Genomic DNA, 19,837 nt, shown 5'->3' with positions numbered 1-19,837 from the left:
TCTTTTACTTTGGTGCAATATGCCAATTCCATTTCAGGTTCTGCTTGTGTTTTCGTTTCTGATCTTGTTTTTCAACTTCTGCCTGAGAGTGAGATCATCCCATATTCATCCTTCAGTTTCTGACTTATTTCACTCAACATGAATTTTTCAAGGTCCATCCAAGATCGGCTGAAAACGGTGAAGTCACCATTTTTTACAGCTGAGTAGTATTCCATTGTGTATATATACCACAACTTGCTCAGCCACTCATCTGTTGTTGGACACCTGGGTTGCTTCCAGGTTTTGGCTATTACAAATTGTGCTGCCAAGAACATATGTGTACACAGATCTTTTTGGATGGATATGTTGGGTTCCTTAGGATATATCCCCAGGAGAGGAATTGCAGGTTCATAGGGTAGGTCCATTTCTAGCCTTCTGAGAGTTCTCCAGACTGTTCTCCACAGAGGTTGGACCAATTGACATTCCCACCAGCAGTGTAGGAGGGTTCTAGTAAGGATTTATTAAAGGAAGTGAAAGCGATTTAGATTCAAATGTAGGTATGTGGTTTAGGTAGATGGGAAATTGTTCATTTATCACTGTTGAATTGCCTTCAGCTTAAGGACTCACCGAATGCAAAGCTGTGTATTGGACGTGAAGTCACAACTCAGAAGACAGTCATCGATTATGAGAAATATGATTAATCTGGAACAATTTTATGATTGCCTTTGGCGTCCGAACTCTCAACATGTCTCATGAAGCATTTGCCCTATTAAGCGAGTAGTGCCAAAATGATTTTGGAATTTCCGGCTATCGGATCCAAAATCTGAGATGTAGGCTTCATTTGGTCCTGTGACAATATCTTTCTCAAGAGTAGCTGGAGTATGGATTAAGATGTGTTCAAAAATCGGAACCCTCTCCCCTGTCGTTCTGAGAAACAGTTCTGCAGTCTTTGAATGTAACAATTAAAGCGCACTTGCTCAGAATTGACCTATTAGTCTCGGAACTCCGTCTTTTTAAAGAGTAAAGTAGAAGGAGTCGAGCTGTAGCGCAGCGAGTTAAGCGTAGGTGGCGCAAAGCACAAGGACCGGCATAAGGATCCCGGTTCGAACCCCGGCTCCCCACCTGCAGGGAAGTCGCTTCACAGGCGGTGAAGCAGGTCTGCAGGTGTCTATCTTTCTCTCCTCCTCTCTGTCTTCCCCTCCTCTCTCCATTTCTCTCTGTCCTATCCAACAACGACAACAACAATAATAACTACAACAATAAAACAACAAGGGCAACAAAAGGGAATAAATAAATAAAATAAAATATTTAAAAAAAAATAAAGAGTAAAGTAGATCGAACTTTTTTCAGACATGGGTAGATGTATTACAAGGCACATTACTGGTTAAAAAATCAAGACTACTACTTTGGCGGAAAAAAAAAATATATATATATACCGTCGTGTGAGTGCGTATTTTAACCTTCCGCGTCACTATTCACTATTAAGCAAACTTGAGTGCCCTGCTCCCCCAGTGCCCTACTCGCGAGTCAGACTGACAAGGTCGCTCGCATGCGCTCTCATTACAGGGGTGTTTGTCACAATGGGCCCAGCGCGGAAGTTTACATGAAGGCTAGCGACTTTGATTAAGGTCATCTCGTCTGTAGTGCTGGTTACCACGCTACTTCCGCGCTGGTACTTGATTGTAACAGAAAGTAGTTCCGGCCCGTGTTGTTTCGGCCGAGGAGCCCTAGCCGCCATTTCAAGACCGTGAGAGGTAGATGGCCAACTAGAGTTCTTAAGACTGGAGGCTTGTGGCTGCTGCTGCCGCCGCCTAATTCTTCCAAAGCAGCGGCACGCTTGCTGCCATCTTACTACTACCTCGAGAAACATTTTTGCCAGCAGTGGCGGCAGCAGGACTCAGTAACCCCCTTGTGACTCTCCCTCAAGAAGCTCCAGATGGCGTCTTCCGTGGGCAACGTGGCCGACAGCACAGGTACCGGTGTCCCGTTCTATCTTGGCAGACGCCCTGGTGGGGCCTTGCCCCGTCCTCTACCTCTTATCACCCCCTTCCTTCCCTCGAGCCATCCCCATTCCATCACTGCCATTGCTCAGCTTTTCGGCGGCCACCGGCCACCAGTCGGAGTTCCCGCTGTCTGCTCTTTAGACACTTCCCTCGCTCGCTTGCTGTTTGCTCCCTCTCTCGCCCCTGAATGCCTGGGCTGGTGTGGCCCTCTGCCTACCGGACGCTTCTGGCCACACGTGCGCGCTTAGAATGTCTCGGAGGGGACCGCCCGGGAACACCTGCCCTTTCACTCGCCAGCTGTGACCGCTCGCTCCCCTACAAGCCAGCTCGCCACCCCCGCTTCGCTCCCCCTCCAGCCCTTTCCCCTTAGCTGAAATTGGTTCTCTGCTGATCCGGGGCGGGGGTGCCAATCCGTTGTAATCACGTCCTCACTTTGCATCACACACGGGCGAGCCCCAGCACTTCGGTAGTGCTTTAAGGACCCCTAACGGGAGGGGGGCGCGTTGGGGCTGTACCCCACTGCCCATCGCCTGTCAGCTTGGCCCGGGTTGAGCTTGGAAATTTCCAAGAGTTTTGGTTGCCATCGCTCAATTCAGGCTCCTGACCCCAAACTGCATTACACAGCCAGTCCTCCCCTCCCCTTCCCTCCCCTGCCGCGGGGGACCACACCCTTTCCTGCCAGCAGTTGCCAATTCTGCGGTCCACTTCCTATGGGGGGGGGGAAGAGAAGGCACCCCGGTGTTCGCCCCGCTTTGGCGTTGCCCACCCTTGCCCTCCGAGTTCTCGCTTTGTGTTACTTTCTCTTGTATACCTCCGCCGCCTTCTCTGGGTCTGCCATCCCCATTCTTTTTAGCTCAGTTATTCATCAGGGTGTGCTGTTATTATGATTTATTTTTCTTTAAGTTTTCATCACTGCTTGAAGAGTTTGTAAAGCCACTGGAGTGTAGCTGCACAAACGCAAGGCGGTTGCCCTTTCAGACATGGTAGTCTGGAACATTTCGTACTAAAAATAAGGAAGCAACCAAATTCTAGGAGTGTCCTTCAGCTGCCTTTCCATATTGAGACTATTTGGGGCGGGGGCGGGGTGGTGGAATGGGGCTGAACCTCTAATATTGCCTGAGAAGTGCTGTCCCCCCCCCCCCCCCCCAGTATTTGTGGTTGGTTGTTTTCCACTCGAGACGTGGCAGGGGTTTTTGCAGTTTTGGGGACATGGTGCAGTGAGTAAATAAATAGGTAACTCTCAGTTCTACCTTATATATGATTGTAGGTAGGGGATTAATAATTAGTTTTATGTCCCTGCCATTTAAGATTCGGTTACTACCTTGCTATCTTCTGTATGTGCTATTTTGAAAAAGTTGTCATTTTGAGTGGTAAAATAGCACAGACATGACTTTGAGAATTGATGGATAGATGTCTTAAAAATAAGGAATTAGGAAGTTGTAGAGATTATCCAACGTGTGATTTCCAGTGTCTGTTAGAGATATAACCTCCAGGTCTCTTCAGCTATGCGTTCTGTTTGGAAATTTACTTTGCTTTTCTAAGTGCAGATGGCTGGCCTGTTCTAATGATTGGGGAGCTAGGGTCAAATTCGAGCTTGTCACTGACCTTGGTCAAATTTAAATAATTTGTCCGTGGTTTTCCATTCCAACTATCTAGTGCAAGTGTAGGGCCATATTCCTAGTAATGTCTCATAGTTTAAATATTTACTGTCAAAGTTTAGGCTCGTCATTGTTTTCCCTCTTCTAGCTTCAGTTTTATGTTTTTTTTTTCTTTTTTTAAAGAATTTATTCATGAGAAAGATGGGATTTTAAAAAATATTTATTCCCTTTTGTTGCCCTTGTTGTTTTATTGTTGTTGTAGTTATTATTATTGTCATTATTAGTGTCGTCGTTGTTGGATAGGACAGAGAGAAATGGAGAGAGGAGGGAAGACAGAGAGGGGGAGAGAAAGATACCTGCAGACCTGCTTTGCAGCTTGTGACAGGACTCCCCTGCAGGTGGGGAGCTGGGGGCTGGAACTAGGATTCTTATGCGGGTCCTTGTGCTTTGGGCCACCTGTGCTTAACCCACCGCACTACTGCCAATTCCCTTTTTTTTTTTCTGTTTAAGATTTTTAAAAAAGTATTTATTTCCTTTTTTTTTTTGCCCTTGTTATTTTATTATAGTTATTATTGTTGTTGTTATTGATGTTGTTGTTGGACAGAGAGAAATGGAGAGGGGAAGACAGAAAGGGGGAGAGAAAGCCAGTTTTATGTTTTTAAGTGAGGTCACGGTGAAGTACTTTCGTTTATTCCTTTTTCATTTATCGATGATTTCTATATTTTAGCATTTTCTGGATTTTAAAAATCACTGCAGTTGTCAACTGCACCATATATATATATATATATATATATATATATATATATATATATATATTTTTTTTTTTTTTTTTTTTTTTTTTGAAACACCAGATCACTGCTCAGCTCTGGCTTATGGTGGTGCGGGGGGTTGAACCTGGGACTTTGGAGGCTCAGGCATGAGAGTTTGTTTGCATAACCATTATGCTATCTCCCCTGCCCTGCATTGTATTTTATAGGGTTGTTTACTATAAATCCTTTAGTCTGTGTCAGATGTTTGGAAATGCTACGGTTTAATTAGTGAGGGTATGATTTCTTTATTATTGTTTTTTTAAAAAACTTTAATTTGATAGGGCAGAGAAATTGAGAGGGTGTTGTGGGTGGGGATAGAGAGACAGAGACCTGAAACTCTGCTTCACCTCTTGTGAAGCTTTCCCACTGCAGCTGGGGACTGAGGGCTTGAACCTGCTTCCTTGTGTCTGGTGACATATGCACTTAACCAGGTGTGCCACTGCCTGGCTCTAGTATGATTTAGTTTATTAAGTATCATTGAGCTTGGATGGTGGAAGAACAGCATAATGTTGGATCTTTATTTACCATATGTAATATGATCCCTTTATCTATTTTGGCTTTTTAAAGATTAAGTTTAGTGAGTGAGGCTGACTTTGCATAAGGGCAGAGACTTACCTTTATTAACTCTGACCTTATGCAGTGCCAGGGTTGGAACCTGGAGCCTCAGGCTCTTGATTAGATGTATTCACCTTGTTTTTCATTTGTTTTAAAAATAGTACCTTTTATCCCACCCATTCTTATTTCTAATGTCTCCTTTAATTGGAAAAGTTCAGTTGTGAAATATTTTGAAGACATCAGTATAATTTCAAGACCAAAACACATCTGTTCTCATCTAAGTTAAGAGATAGGGTGTTACTGATACCCTGTTCCCCACAAATCCAATGCCAACAAAACAAAACAAACAAAATATCCTGTCAATGTAATTTCCCTCCAGGTGGTTCTGACTGACATTAAATCTTTGTGACCTTGCAAATCGTTGTTTTATGTTTTGCTGATGTATGTTAACTAAGGTATAAGGAATGATATTTAGTGAATCTTTAGATGCTGCCTTTGATTTACAATTAAAAAATACAAGCTATTTTTATCATAAAATGTGGTATCATTTGAAAGTAAATTATTTCTAAAAGTCTAATGAATCAGTTTAATTGATGAGTTCTAAAAATGCCAATTCTGCACCCAATCTTAACTTGGGGCTATAAATGATGTGCAGAACACTCTAGTGCTTTACATAGTTTCAAGCGTTTTCATTTTTAAGTTTTAATATACCATATTTTTACATTTTTTTGTTTGCATTCTAACTTTTTGTTTTCCCCCTCCTTCCCTCAAATGTTTTGATGATTCTCCAGAACCAACGAAACGTATGCTTTCCTTCCAAGGGTTAGCTGAGTTGGCACATCGAGAATATCAGGCAGGAGATTTTGAGGCAGCTGAGAGACACTGCATGCAGCTCTGGAGACAAGAGCCAGACAATACTGGTGTACTTTTATTACTTTCATCTATACACTTCCAGTGTCGAAGGCTGGACAGGTAGGAGATGTGGGGGTACCTGCTGCTGATTGCTGCTTCTGGGTGCTGAGCTTGAAAAATTATACTTAAATATTTGAATTTGAAAATTTTCCAGTACTGGGTTTCAACTGAGCCACCAATGCACATCTGCTCTTTTGCCCACTTGTGACATGCCCAGCTGCCAGTTTTTCTCTCTCCTTTGGTGGTGGTGGTCATATTAGCTGTATGACTTTTCTAGGTTTTTCCACCTATGTATGCTGCTTTGTTAACTCTATTCAGGTAATTGCTTATTGTTTACATCTGCGCATCTAGTCTCAGCTTGAATGACAGAAGCGCTCAGAAATAATGTGTACAACTGGTAGGAGGTGCATATGCTATCACTAAATTGTTAAGATGTTAATTTTAACTAATGAATTGAATTACTTAAAAGGGAAGAATCTGTATTGTCCTTTTAATCAGTTGTCATCCTAACTTAAGACATTTAACAATGTGTGTTGTTAAATCTCCACAAATGGAAAGTCAGACTCATGCATATGGTATTTTCATTTTTTACCTTACTTATGGTTTACAATGTGGGAGTTTGGTAATGATACTTCAGTAAGAATTTTATTCAATAAGAAAAACTTTATATATGCTATGTGGAATATTCACACTTAAAAAAACTGATTTCCATTTTTTTTCTACTATGTTCCAGTTAAGAGAGACTGTATTGATATATAATTAGCAATAACACAGGATCTTCAGAAACTGTTTTGAGTTGCATATGGGCCATACATGCATCAACACTTTTCACCTTTTCCAGATCTGCTCATTTTAGCACTCTGGCAATTAAACAGAACCCCCTTCTGGCAGAAGCCTATTCAAATTTGGGGAATGTGTACAAGGAAAGAGGGCAATTGCAGGAAGCAATTGAGCATTACCGGCATGCATTGCGTCTCAAACCAGACTTCATCGATGGTTATATTAACCTGGCAGCTGCATTGGTAGCAGCGGGCGACATGGAAGGGGCAGTACAAGCTTACGTTTCTGCTCTTCAGTACAACCCTGTGAGTAAAAATTTAATGGCTTCTGTTTTCCCTCCCCAAAAGCTCAGTTTGATATTTTAGAACAAACAAGTTTTTGCATGGAATAGTTAAGCGTTTAGAAATATTTGCCTATGTAAAATGGTGGAGTTATTTTGACTAGGTCTGTATTATGTATTTTCTATGTTTGTTTATTAAAGATCGAGATTGATGGTGAGAGTGAACCAGACCATCACTCTGGTACAAGCGCTGTGGGGAGTGAAAATTGGGACCTCATGCTTGAGAGTTCAGTGCTTCAATATTTTGTCCACTACACCACTTCCCAGACTTCCTTCCCATCTCCTTTCTTTCCTTCCTTCCTTTCTTCCTCCCTCCTTCTTCCTCCCTCCCTCCCTCCCTCTCTCTTCCTCCCTCTCCCTCCCTCCCTCTCTCTTCCTCCCTCTCCCTCCCTCCCTCTCTCTCCCTCCCTTCCCTCCCTCTCTCTCCCTCCCTTCCCTCTCTCCCTCCCTTCCCTCTCCCTCCCTTCCCTCTCCCTCCCCTCCCTCTCTCCCTCCCTTCCCTCTCCCTCCCTTCCCTCTCCCTCCCCTCCCTCTCCCTCCCTCTCCCTCCCTTCCCTCTCTCCCTCCCCTCCCTCTCCCTCCCTCTCCCCTCCCTCTCCCTCCTTCCCTCCCTCCTTCCCTCTCTCCCTCCCTCCCTCCCTCTCTCTCTCCCTTCCTCCCTTCCCTCCCTCTCTCTCCTTCCCTCACTCTCTCTCCCTCCCTCCCTTCCCTCACTCTCCCTCCCTCCCTCCCTTCCCTCCCTCCCTCCCTCTCTCCCTCCCTTCCCTCCCTTCCCTCCCTCCCTTCCCTCCCTCCCTACCTTCCTTCCCTCCTTCCTTCCCTCCTTCCTTCCCTCCTTGCCTTCCTTCCTTCCTGGTTATCACAGGGGCTTGGTGCCTGCACACAGAATCCACCGCTCCTGGCGGCCATCTTTTTTCTTTCTTTCTTTCTTTCTTTCTTTCTTTTTTTTAAGTTACTACATTCTTTTTTTTGGATTTTATTTATGAGATAGATAGGAGGAGAATGGCATATGTGCTGCCGGTGATTGAACTCGGAACCTCACACTAGAGTATCCAAAGCTTTATCACTGCGCCACTTCCTGTAGCACCCATCTTTTTTCCATTGTTGCTGCTGCTGTTGTTGGATTGGATAGAGGGAAATTGAGAGGAAGGGAGGACAGAGAGGAGAAGATAAAGATAGACACCTGCAGACCTGCTTCATTGCTTGTGAAGTGACCCCCCTGCAGTGGGGAGCTGGGAGCTCCAACCAGGATCCTTGTTCAGGTCCTTGCGCTTTGTGTCACGTGCGCTTAACCCTGTGTGCTACCGCCCAGCCCCCTATTTTTTGTTTTTTTAAATTAAAAAAAAAATGGTTTTATCTGAAAGAATAAAAATTATCCGTAGTGCAAGAAACTGCATTCCCCCCCTTTTTTTGATAATTTACTTTGAGAGATACACTGAGTTGTGCCACCCTTAAAAATGCAATGCAGAGCATTGAACCTGGGGCCTCAACACATGCAAGTCCATTGCTAAGCCATATCCCTGGCTGCTATATTATTATATTTTTTGAGAAAGCTGGAGAGAAAGATCAGAACACTGCTCGGCTCTGGTTTATGGTGGTGCTGGGGACTGAATCTGGGACCTGAGTCTCAGGTATGGAAGTCTTTATGTAACCATTCTGCTGTCTTCCCAATCTACTGTGTACTTTTTTTTTTTTAACTGTTTACTCGATCAAATCACTGCTCTCCAATTTATGGTTTTCTTTCTTTTTTTTTAAGTATTTATTTATGAAAAAGATAGGCAGAGAAAGAACCAGACATCACTCTGGTACATGTCCTGCTGGGGATTGAACTCAGTACCTCGTGGTTGAGAATCCAGTGCTTTACCCACTGCGCCACCTCCTGGACCACCCAATTTAAGGTTTTCTATTTGATTTTGTCTTGTCTTATTTTTTTGCGGTGCCTGGGGTCAAACCCCTGCTCTGTGGCTGAGGTATCTCCTCCACTCCTTACTTTCTATTTTATAATGTCCACTAAGGAAGTGACAGGACTGGCAAAATAGCTCACTTGGATAGTGTACTTACTGCTTTGCCATGTGCTTCACCCAGGTTGCTGCCTGAACCCTACCATATTGAAGGGAGCTTCAGTGCTGTGGTTTCTCTCTGCCACTTTCTCACTAAAAAAAAGTCCTGAACACATGACATTATTTGGGCTATTTTGATTGTTTGGATAAATATTGTAGGTGTTTTCAGTGATTGATTTAAATTTTTTTTATCTATTGTATTATTGGATAGAGACAGAGAAATTGAGAGGGGATGGGGGATATAGAGAGGGAAAGAAACAGAGACACCTGCAGCCCTGCTTCACCACATACGAAGTTTGCAGGTGGGGACCAGGGGCTTGAACCTGGGTCCTTGTGTACTGTAATGTCTGCACTCAACCTGGTGCACCACTGCCTGGCTCCCTCATTAGCTCTTTTAATATTATTATTTTATTTTATTATTATTTATCTTTTTAAATATTTATTTGTTCCCTTTTGTAGCCCTTGTTTTATTGTTGTAGTTATTATTGATGTCATTGTTGGATAGGACAGAGAAATGGAGAAGGGAGGGGAAGACGGGGGAGAGAAAGACACCTGCAGACCGGCTTCACCGCTTGTGAAGTGACTCCCTTGCAGGTGGGGAGCCAGGAGCTCAAACCAGGATCCTTACTCTGGTCCTTGCGCTTTGTGCCACCTGCGCTTAACCCGCTGTGCTACCGCCTGACTCCCTTTTTTTTTTTTTATTGGATAGAGGCAAAACAAGAGGGAAGGAGGAGAGGAGAAAGATACCTGCAGCACTGCTTCACTGCTTGTTAAGCTTTCCCCTTGCAGGTGGGGACTGGGGGATTGAACCTTGGTCCTTGCACATGGTAATGTGTGTGTTCACCTAGGTGTGCCACCGCTCAGCCCCTTCAAATTAAAAAAATATTTATTTATGATAAAGATAGAGCAGCACATGACTATTGAACATGTGATGCCAAGGACTGAACTTGGGACCTCATGCTTTAGAGCCCCAACTCTATCCACTGTGCCACCTCCTGGGTTGCTGATAAGTCCTTAAAATAGTAAAATCTAAATTGCTGATGTTTTCTAGAGAACCAGTGAGGTCCAGCTGACACATTAAATTCATACTAAGTTAAGGACCTCTTCAAGGTAATTAAAAGACTTGCTCAGAGCTTCTGATGTAGTTAGGGAAAGAAGATAAATATGTTAATGGTTATGCAAAGACTTTCATAATTGGGTTTGGGTAGATAGCATAATGGTTATACAAAGAGACTCATGCCTGAGGCTCCAAAGTCCCAGGTTCAATCCCCTGCATCACCATAAGCCAGAGCTGAGTAGAGCTCTGGTAAAAACAAAACAAAACAAAACAAACTTTCATAATTGAGAGGCCCCTGAGTCCAATTTGCAGCATCGCTCTAAGCCAGGGCTGAGTAGTCAGAAAACAAACAGATATATGCCTTTTTGCATAACCATTATGTTGTGTCCCCTACCCCTCCCTCCCTGCCTTCCTTCCTTTTTTTTTTTTTTTTAACATTGATTTATGTAGTAACAGGAAGTAGGAGGGGGGAGATATTGATTGACTACACTAGAGCATTACTCAAACATTTGGTGCCAGAGATAGAACTTAGGACCTTACCGGGAGTCTGGCGGTGGCGCAGTGGGTTAAGTGCATGGGTTAAGCGCACGTGGTGCAAAGCACAAGGGCTGGCTTAAGGATCCGGGTTCGAGCCACTGCCTCCCCACCTGCAGGGGAGTCCCTTCACAGGCGGTGAAGCAGGTCTGCAGGTGTGTATCTTCTCCCCCTCTCTGTCTTCCCCTCCTCTCTCCATTTCTCTCTGTCCTAACAACGATGACATCAATAACAACAACTACAACAACAAGGGCAACAAAAGGGAAAATAAATAAATAAATATTAAAAAAAAACTTAGGACCTTATGCATGTGGTTCTGATGCTGTACCTGTTATGTATCCATCCTTTTTGAGATACTCAGTGTTTAAGCATAGAACAACTAGATAAGCAACCTTGGGTTTCCCTAAGGTAAGGGTGGGGGATATTTCTTCTGCCAAGGGCCATCTGGATATTTATAACAATTTCACAAAATTATCAGTTAAAAAAAATTAGCCCTTAATGTTACTATGAGATAAGCTCCTACCAAAGCCCCAGGTTCAATCCTTGGCACCACCCTAAGCCAGATCTATGTAGTGCTCTAGTTAAAAAAAGAGGAAAGAATAGCTCCTAGATTTATTGAATTTTGAGTCCTGCCTTTGGTTGCCTTGATAGGACCTGACTGCCTGGCCTGTAGACTGGACATTCCCCACCCTGCTCTAAGCAGCTGTTAGTCTTTAGGTTGTTGAACCATTCCTTTTTGATTAAAGGCATCGCCTGAGAGCTATCGTTATCCTGACCGACATGTGTTACTGTCATGCCACTGCTCAGCTCTGGCTTATGGTGCTACTGGGGGTTAAATATAGGTCCTTGGAGCCCCCAGCATGGAAGTCTTTTTGCATAACTATTATGCTATTTCTCCAGCCCTCAAATATAGAAATCATATATTTTTATTTCTCTCTTTTTTTTAACCAGAGCACTGTTCAGCTCTGGCTTATGGTGGTACAGATGAACCTGGGACATCAGAGCCTCCGGCATCATGAGAGTCTATTTGCATAACCATTATGCTTTCTATCCCCACCATTTATATATTTCTAATTTCTCTGTGCTCTGAGAGGTTTCCTTCATTGTCTTGGTACTTCTCATGTGGTGTGAGAACTTGAATATGGGCCTTGCACTTGACAAGGGAGGAGCCTAAAGGACCTAATGATCAGATGATTTATGTCTAGCCTCAGGATATCTACTCTTAGTTTACTGTCAAAAGCCTTTTGTTAAGTAGCTTAATGGCTATGCAAAAAGACTCATGCCTAGGAGTCCGGAAAGCACAAGGGCCTGCATAAGGATCCCAGTTCCAGCCCGGAGCTCCCCACCTGCAGAGGAGTCGCTTCACAGGCTATGAAGCAGGTCTGTAGGTGTCAGAAAAAGGAAAACAAAACAAAACAAAACAAAAAGGCTCTTGCCTGAGGCACAAAAAGCTCTAGTTTTAACCTCCAGCACCACCGTAAGTCAGAACTCAGCTGCTCTCTGGTAAAAATAAATCAATAAACAAATAAATAAAAGCCTCTGTCAAGACTGAGGAACTAACACAGACATTTTAAAGCAAGGTTTTTTTTTTAAAAAATTTTATTTATTCCCTTTTGTTGTTTTATTGTTGTAGTTATTATTGATGCTGTTGTTGTTGGACAGGACAGAGAGAAATGGAGAGAGGAGGGGAAGACAGAGGGGGAGAGAAAGACAGACACCTGCAGACCTGCTTCACCGCCTGTGAAGTGACTCCTCTGCAGGAGGGGAGCTGGGGGTTCGAACTGGGATCCTTACGCCGGCCCTTGCGCTTTGAGCCACCTGCGCTTAACCTGCGGCGCTACTGCACGACTCCCAGGTTTTTTTTTTTTTAATAATTATTTATTCCCTTTTGTTGCACTTGTTTTATTGTTCTAGTTATTGTTGTTGATGTCATCGTTGTTGGATAGGACAGAGAGAAATGGAGAGAGGAGGGCAGGACAGAGAGGATGAGAGAAAGATAGACACCTGTAGACCTGCTTCATCGCCTGTGAAGCAACTCCCCTGCAGGTGGGGAGCCAGGGCCTTGAACTGGGATCCCTATGCCGGTTCTTGGGCTTTGCGCCATGTGCGCTTAACCCACTGCGCTACCGCCAGCCCGACTCCCTAACACAGACTTTTACGTTGGCCCAGAGATCACAGGTTCAGCCTTGGGCCACCGCCATTTACTACAACTGAGTAGTGCTCTGGTCTCTCATGAAAATTAAAAAAAAATGTTTTACTTATAATTCCTTTGTCAATTCACTATTAATAGAACTTTTAAAAAAATATTGTATTTATTTAATTTGGATAGAAACAGATATTAAGAGTGAAGGGGGGAGCGAGAGGAAGACTGTTTCACTGTTCATGAAACTGCCCTCCCACAGGTGTGATGGGGACCAGAGGCTTGAACCTGGATCCTTGCACACTAATGTGTGAGCTCTACTAGATGCACCACAGCTTGGCCACTGACAGAATCTTGATTCTGCATCTTAATTATGCCCTTGCTAACAATATATTGGTGGCCTGAATCATAGATGTAGTTGGCAGTCTGTGACAAATAGTTAAACACGTTATTTTGGTTTTGCAGCAGTCAAAAGGTGAAATCTTAAGGCCTGCCTTCCTCCCTCCCTCCCTCCCTTTCTTTCTTTTTGTCTCCAGAGTATTGCTGGGGCACAAATCCACTGCTCCTGGAGACTACTTTTTCCCCTTTTGTTGCCCTTGTTGTTTATCTTTGTTGTTACTGCTGCTGTTGTTGGATAGAACAGAGAGAAATGGAGAGAGGAGGGGAAGTGGGGGTGAGAAAGATAGACAGGTGGGGAGCCGGGGGCTCGAACCAGTGATCCTTACATGGGTCCTTGTGCTTCGCACCATGTGCGTTTAACCTGCTGTGCTACTGCCTGCCCCCTGGTATACCTGTTTTCCATGGTGTTTATTTTTTGGTTTGTTTTTTAATGATCTCGCTGCTCCAGACTTAATTTTTTTCAGAGAGACAGATAAGAGATACTGCAGCACTGAGACTTCCTCCAGTGTTGTAATGTTCCCATGTGGTGTGCAGGGGCTCAGTCCTGGGCTAAGGGCATGGCAAGGTTGTCATTTTACTAGGTGAGCCAACTTAATTTTTTACTTATTTTGTTTGCGTCTTAAAATTAATTTTTATATATAAAATGGAAATATTGACAAGACGACAGGATAAGAGGGGTACATTTCCACTCAGTGCCCACCCCCAGAGCTCCGTATCCAATCCCCTCCCTTGATAGCTTCCCTATTCTTTATCCCCTCTGGTAGTATGGACCCAGGATCACTGTGGGGTGCAGAAGATGGGAGGTCTGGCTACTGTAACTGCTTCTCCACAACATGAGCGTTGGCTGGTCAATCCATACTCCCAGCCTGTCTCTCTCTTTCTCTAATGGGGCAGGGCTCTGGGGAGGAGGGCCTCCAAGACATATGGTGGAGTCCTCTGTCCAAGGAAGTTGGGTTGGCATCATGGTATCATTTGGAACCTGGTGGCTGAAAAGAAGTTAAGATATAGTGCAGAACAAATCGTTGAATTTTGTTTGCTTTTAGAAGTTTTATTTTCATAGGAAAAAGAGACTAAGGCACCCAACCACTGCTTAGCTCTGGCATAAGATATTGCTGGGGATTGAACCTGTGACCTCTGGGGCAATTAGGCATTAAATTCTAGTGTGATAATCTGTGTCTCTTGCCATTACCTTTAAGGTATTTATTTAATTACTTTAATATATATATATATATTATTGGATAGAGACAGAAGTTTGAGGGGGGAGGAGGAGACAGAGAGACACCTACAGCACTGCTTCACCATTCATGAAGCTTTCCCCCTGCAGGTGGGGACCAGGGGCTTGATCCTGGGTCTTTGTACACTGTAATGTGTGTGCTTAACCTAGTGTGCCACTGTCTGGCTCCATTTATTTGATTACTGGTTTAAGGAGAGAGTCACACATACTGGAGTTAGAGACTGAACCTGGCCTTATCTTTTTAAAGTTAATAATATATGAATTTAGAAATTATTTTGCACTTTGATTACAGAAGTTTCTTTTTTCCCCTCTATCTAGCTATCGTTTCTGCCAGAGCACTGTTGAGCTCTGGTTTATAGTGCTGTCAGGGGTTGCGCATAAGGCATGGAAATCTTTTCGCATAACCATTAAGCTATCTTAATGGAGATTTCCTTTAAGATACATATCTGTGGGGCTAGGCAGTAGTGCAGTGGGTTAAGCACACATGGTGCAAAGTCCAGGGACTGGCACAAAGATACCAGTTCAAGCCCCTGGCTTCCACCTGCAGGGGGTTGCTTCACAGGCAGTGAACCAGGTCTGCAAGTGTCTTTACCCCCTCTCTGTCTTACCCTCCTCTCTTGATTTCTCTCTGTCCTGTCCAACAACAGCAACAACAAGGGCAACAAAATGGGAAAAATGGCCTCTAGGAGCAGTGGATTCGTAGTACAGGCACTGAGCCCCAGCGATAACCCTGGAGGCAAATAAATATATAAATATACAAGTTTTATGATTTTTCTATTCACACATAAGCAAAACATTTATATCTGTTTAATATTTCAGCTTTCTGAATTGTTTTCTATAGTGTTAGATGATTTAATAGCTTCCCTAAAATTTTAGTTTATTGTATTTGAAGGTGCTATTGCAACTGGTAATCTTGCACATCATGGGTCACTATAGTTGCCCATACTTAGAAGCTTTTTTTTTTTAATTATGTGTAAAATGGCTTTAACTCTGAGTTCTTACCAATTCATTCTGAATCTGTTCTCAAAGCATTGCTTCTGTTTTGATATGTAGAAATGAGAGCTAGAGCTGCTGTCATTCTGACCATCATGTATTACTGTTGTGTCACTACTGTTTCAAGCCTAATTTTTGCAGCTGTAAACTGTAGAAAACCATATCTTTTGTTCCTTTCTGTTTTTTTTTTAAGTTTATTTGAGTGTTTATTTTATATACAATGTTAGGGGTTGGGGCAAAGTGTTGGGAGGAATTGTGGATTATAATGTGGTCCAGGAAGAGGTGCAGTGGATAATGTGAGATTGGACCTGCCCCATAAAGGAAAAAAAAGGAGTAAATTCTTGGGGTAATTATTGCTAAAGTATTAATCAAAAGATTTTTTTTGAGTGGGTGCATATTACCTAAGCATTCTGAGAAAAGGTAAATAGCAAGTAGACTTCTTTTGCTGAAGAGGCTGAGTCAAGTAGTAGCAAGAAGTGAGTATAGAAGATTTTTGTATCGACCTGGTTTTACCTCATGTATATGTATGTGGATGGTGGAGAGGCTCAAGGAAGAAAAGGAAATAAATGCGGTCTTAGGGTTGGTTATACAGGATCTTAACTAATTCCCATCTTTACCTTTATTTGTACTATTCCCATTGTCTACAGTGTCCTTTTCCTTTGTTAAAGTGCTACTCATCTTTTAAGGGCCAGCTTAAATTTCTCATTTGAGTTTATTTATTTCTCTAAAATTATTAGCCACCATGTAAGCATTTAGTATATGTGTACCTTATCTTTCCACAGAGATTGTAGGCCCTTTAAAGACAACTTATTCTGCTGATTTCTTTTTACCTATAATTCCAGTAATATTTGTTAAATTTTTGCAGCGGGTTAAGTGCACATGGTTAAGTGCTCATGGCGTGAAGTGCAAGGATCAGTGTAAGGATCCCAGCTCGAACCCCCCCCCCTCACTTGCAGGGGGGGTCGCTTCATAGGCCGTGAAGCAGGTCTTCAGGTGTCTTTTTCTCCCCCTCTCTGTCTTCCCCTCCTCTCTCCATTTCTCTGTCCTATCCAACGACGACATCAATAACAACAATAATAACTACAACAATAAAAAACAAGGGCAACAAAAAAAGGAATAAATAAATATTTACAAAATCTTGAGGCTGGGTGGTGGCGCACCTGGTTAAGCGCATGTGGTGTAGTGTGTAAGGACCGGGGTTCAAGCCCCTGGTCCTCACCTGCAGGGGAGAAGCTTCATAAGTGGTAAAGTGTTGCAGGTGTATCTCTATCTCACTCCCTTTCTATCACCCTCTTCCCTCTCAATTTCTGGCTGTCTCTATCTAATAAATAAAGATAATAAAAAATTTAAAAAAATCTTAAAAAATGTGGCAAGATATTCACGTATCAACTGTACTGTAAACCATTACCCCCCCCAATAAAATGATAGAAAATAATGTGGCAAGATTGCTTACCTAGAAAGTTGCCTAATTTTCCATGTATGATTTTCTTTTCTTTTTTTTTTTTTTTTAAACTAGAGCACTGTTCAACTCTGGTTTATGATGGGGGGGGGTTGAACTTGGGCCTTCAGAGCCTCAGACGTGAGGCTCTTTGCATACCATTATTCTGTCTGCCCCCACCCTATTTTGCCCTGTATGCAACCCAGATGTGAACCTAGTCCCCACCACTCTGGAGTAAACTTTAGTGCTGTGGTCTTTTCCCTCTCTCTCCCTCTGTTTCTCTTTGTATCTGAAAAAGTTGGCCTGAACTGGTGAGACCCTGGCAATGATCAAACAATAACATAAAGTTTGGCATTAAAAGTATTATCCTAGGAATAAATAAAATGGTCCAAGTTTGATAAATGCAATTCTGTTGGCAGAATTTGATTTGACAAAGCAAAATTGATAATCTTGGTTCTAAACTTTTTTGGAGAGAAATTGAGAAGAGAGGAGATAGAGAGGGAGAGAGAGAGAGACTTGCAGCCCTGCTCCACCACTCATGAAACTTCCCCCCTATAGGTGGGGACCAGAGGCTTGAGCCTGAGTCCTTGTGCACTCAACCAGGCACATCACTGCCTGGCCCCTGCTTTCACCTTTCCCTTCCCTTCCCTTCCCTTCCCTTCCCTTCCCTTCCCTTCCCTCCCCTCCCCTCCCCTCCCCTCCCCTCCCCTCCCCTCCCCTCCCCTCCCCTCCCCTCCCCTCCCCTTCCTTCCTTCCTTCCTTCCTTCCTTCCTTCCTTCATATTTATTTCCTTTTTGTTGCCCTTGTTTTTATTGTTTTAGTTATTGTTGTTGATGTCGTCATTGTTGGACAGAGAGAATTGGAGAGAGGAGGGGAAGACAGAGGGGGAGAGAAAGATAGATACCTGCAGACCTGCTTCACCTTCTGTGAAGCGACTCCCCTGCAGGTGGGGAGCCTGGGGCTTGAACCGGGATCCTCACGAGACGGTTCACTTTTTTCTAAAACTGTCTTTAACACTGAGCTTGAAGGTGATCTATTTCTTTTTTTTTTTCTTTACCAGAACACTGTTCAGTTCTGGTTTATGGTGGTGTGGGGGATTGAACCTGGGATTTTGGAGCCTCAAGCATGAGAGTCTCTTTGCATAACCATTATACTATCTACCCTCCGCAAAGGTGATCTGTTTTTAACTTTTATCATTGTTTTCTTGATCTAATAAACTGAAATGGAGCTAGATAACTACACACACAGTCGACTTAAATAATATCCATTTGGGAGCTTTTAGAAACTAGATTGTAAAGTAATTCAACTGTTGGCTAAAGTGTATGGCCCACTATGGTTATTACTAGAGAATGATTGCAAGACTTCTGATCATTACAGCCTAGAAAAGGCATAGGAAATGGGAAAAGTCTAAATGTATAATCTTTTTTTAAAAATTTTATTTATTTATTCACTTTTTGTTGCCCTTGTTGTTTTTATTGTTGTAGTTATTATTGATGTCATTGTTGTTGAATAGGACAGAGAGAAATGGAGAGGGGAAGGGAAGACAGAGAGGAGGAGAGAAAGATAGACATCTGCAGACCTGCTTCACCGCCTGTGAAGCGTTCCTCTGCAGGTGGGGAGCCGGGGGCTCGACCCGGAATCCTTCCGCTGGTCCTTGTGCTTAGTGCCACCTGCGCTTAACCCGCTGCGCTACCGCCCGGCTCCCGTATAATCTTAATAGTCAGGTGTAGTAGAGGAAGCTTTTAGGGCTAACTCTTAGCATTTAGGAAAGAGTATAATACAAGATAGCAAGATGATTGGAATTAGTTACTTTGGAGAATAGAAATTATGCTTAAAAATGCTTGGATTTGTTAGAAGAGAATAAGTTATCAGTAACATTAATGCTACTTGTGTTTTAAGCATTCATATTAACCTTTTGTGCCTTTGAGACAAGCATACTCTCCCAAAACACCAGCCATTGCTCAGTAGGCAGATTAAGTAAGAGTTTGGACCTGACTCAGTATGGCCCACCATAAGGGTGTCAACCTGTTGAATTGCTGGCTTTTGGTTTGCTGGACAGATGATAATGTTTAATCACAATTTTTATCAGTAAAATTAATCACTTCATTTTGGAATCTATATTATGGCTGCTATACAATACTGTAGATAATAATGATTCTTTGGTACGGTTGTCAAATTTCACTTTCTAGAACTTAATTTAAGGCTCTTTAACTCAAGTGAAGATAAACCTACTCCCTATTGCCATTGTCTCTGCTTGTTGACTGTTAGATTCAACTGACAAAGGCAAACAAAGACAAACAAAAATTTAGCTCATTGTTCTAAGAACAGCCCTTCATAATAACAAACAGATCCGGTGAGTCAGATGACAAGCAGCACAATCACACTGTTAATAAAAAAGCAGAGTCAACTGCTTTTCATTGTTCACCCACTCAAGTCTAATGGCACTTAATACTAACGAGTAATCTAGTGGCAGGTGCCAGGATTGCAGCTGTAGTTGGGTGGTAGTCTAATAGTGAAATGAAGTCAAGGTTTCTAAATAAACCTGACAGCCTAAGGGTAGATTGCTGATACATAATTAGCTAATTTATTTTTTCCACAATGGAAAGTTTTTTACCCCTCGAGTGATTCATCTTAATCTCAAAATAGCTGAACAAATATGTGATCCTTTTAAAAATCATTTTAATGGGTTTTTAAAAAAATGTTTTACAGTACAATTATTGATGCATGGGTACAATTTCTCATTTCCCTGTGATAGGGGTGTGCAAAATACTCTAATTCTCAATGTAGGTACATTTGCATGATCAACAGTACTGACATTTGAGGAGTGGGAGAAGCCATAAATAAGGCCCCATAGTTTTTTTTAAAGACTTTATTTTAAATTTTTATTTATAAAATGGAAATATTGACAAGACTACAGGTTAAGAGGGGTACATTTCCACATAGTGCCCACCCTCAGAGCTCCATATCCAATCCCCTCCCCTGATAGCTTCCCTATTCTTTATCCCT

The 19,837-nt window shown here is 42.8% G+C and overlaps 1 protein-coding gene across 2 annotated transcripts in view; it reads left to right on the top strand.

The window, feature by feature from the left end:
* The first annotated feature begins 1,686 nt into the window (after positions 1 to 1,686).
* The window catches only part of OGT (O-linked N-acetylglucosamine (GlcNAc) transferase), a 58,337-nt gene continuing 40,186 nt past the window's right edge, over positions 1,687 to 19,837 (top strand). The window contains exons 1-3 of one of the 2 annotated variants that reach the window (XM_007538251.2): positions 1,687 to 1,952; positions 5,766 to 5,916; positions 6,698 to 6,941. In XM_007538251.2, the coding sequence (XP_007538313.1) occupies positions 1,916 to 1,952; positions 5,766 to 5,916; positions 6,698 to 6,941 (432 nt within the window). In that variant the 5' untranslated portion in view covers positions 1,687 to 1,915. Of the gene's footprint in view, positions 1,953 to 5,735; positions 5,917 to 6,697; positions 6,942 to 19,837 lie in introns of both variants that reach the window. The other variant, XM_007538250.2, reaches the window with a different exon arrangement.

Source organism: Erinaceus europaeus, chromosome X (assembly GCF_950295315.1).
Source record: "Erinaceus europaeus chromosome X, mEriEur2.1, whole genome shotgun sequence".
NCBI lineage: Eukaryota > Metazoa > Chordata > Mammalia > Eulipotyphla > Erinaceidae > Erinaceus > Erinaceus europaeus.
This window is presented reverse-complemented; position numbering and strand designations above follow the sequence as displayed.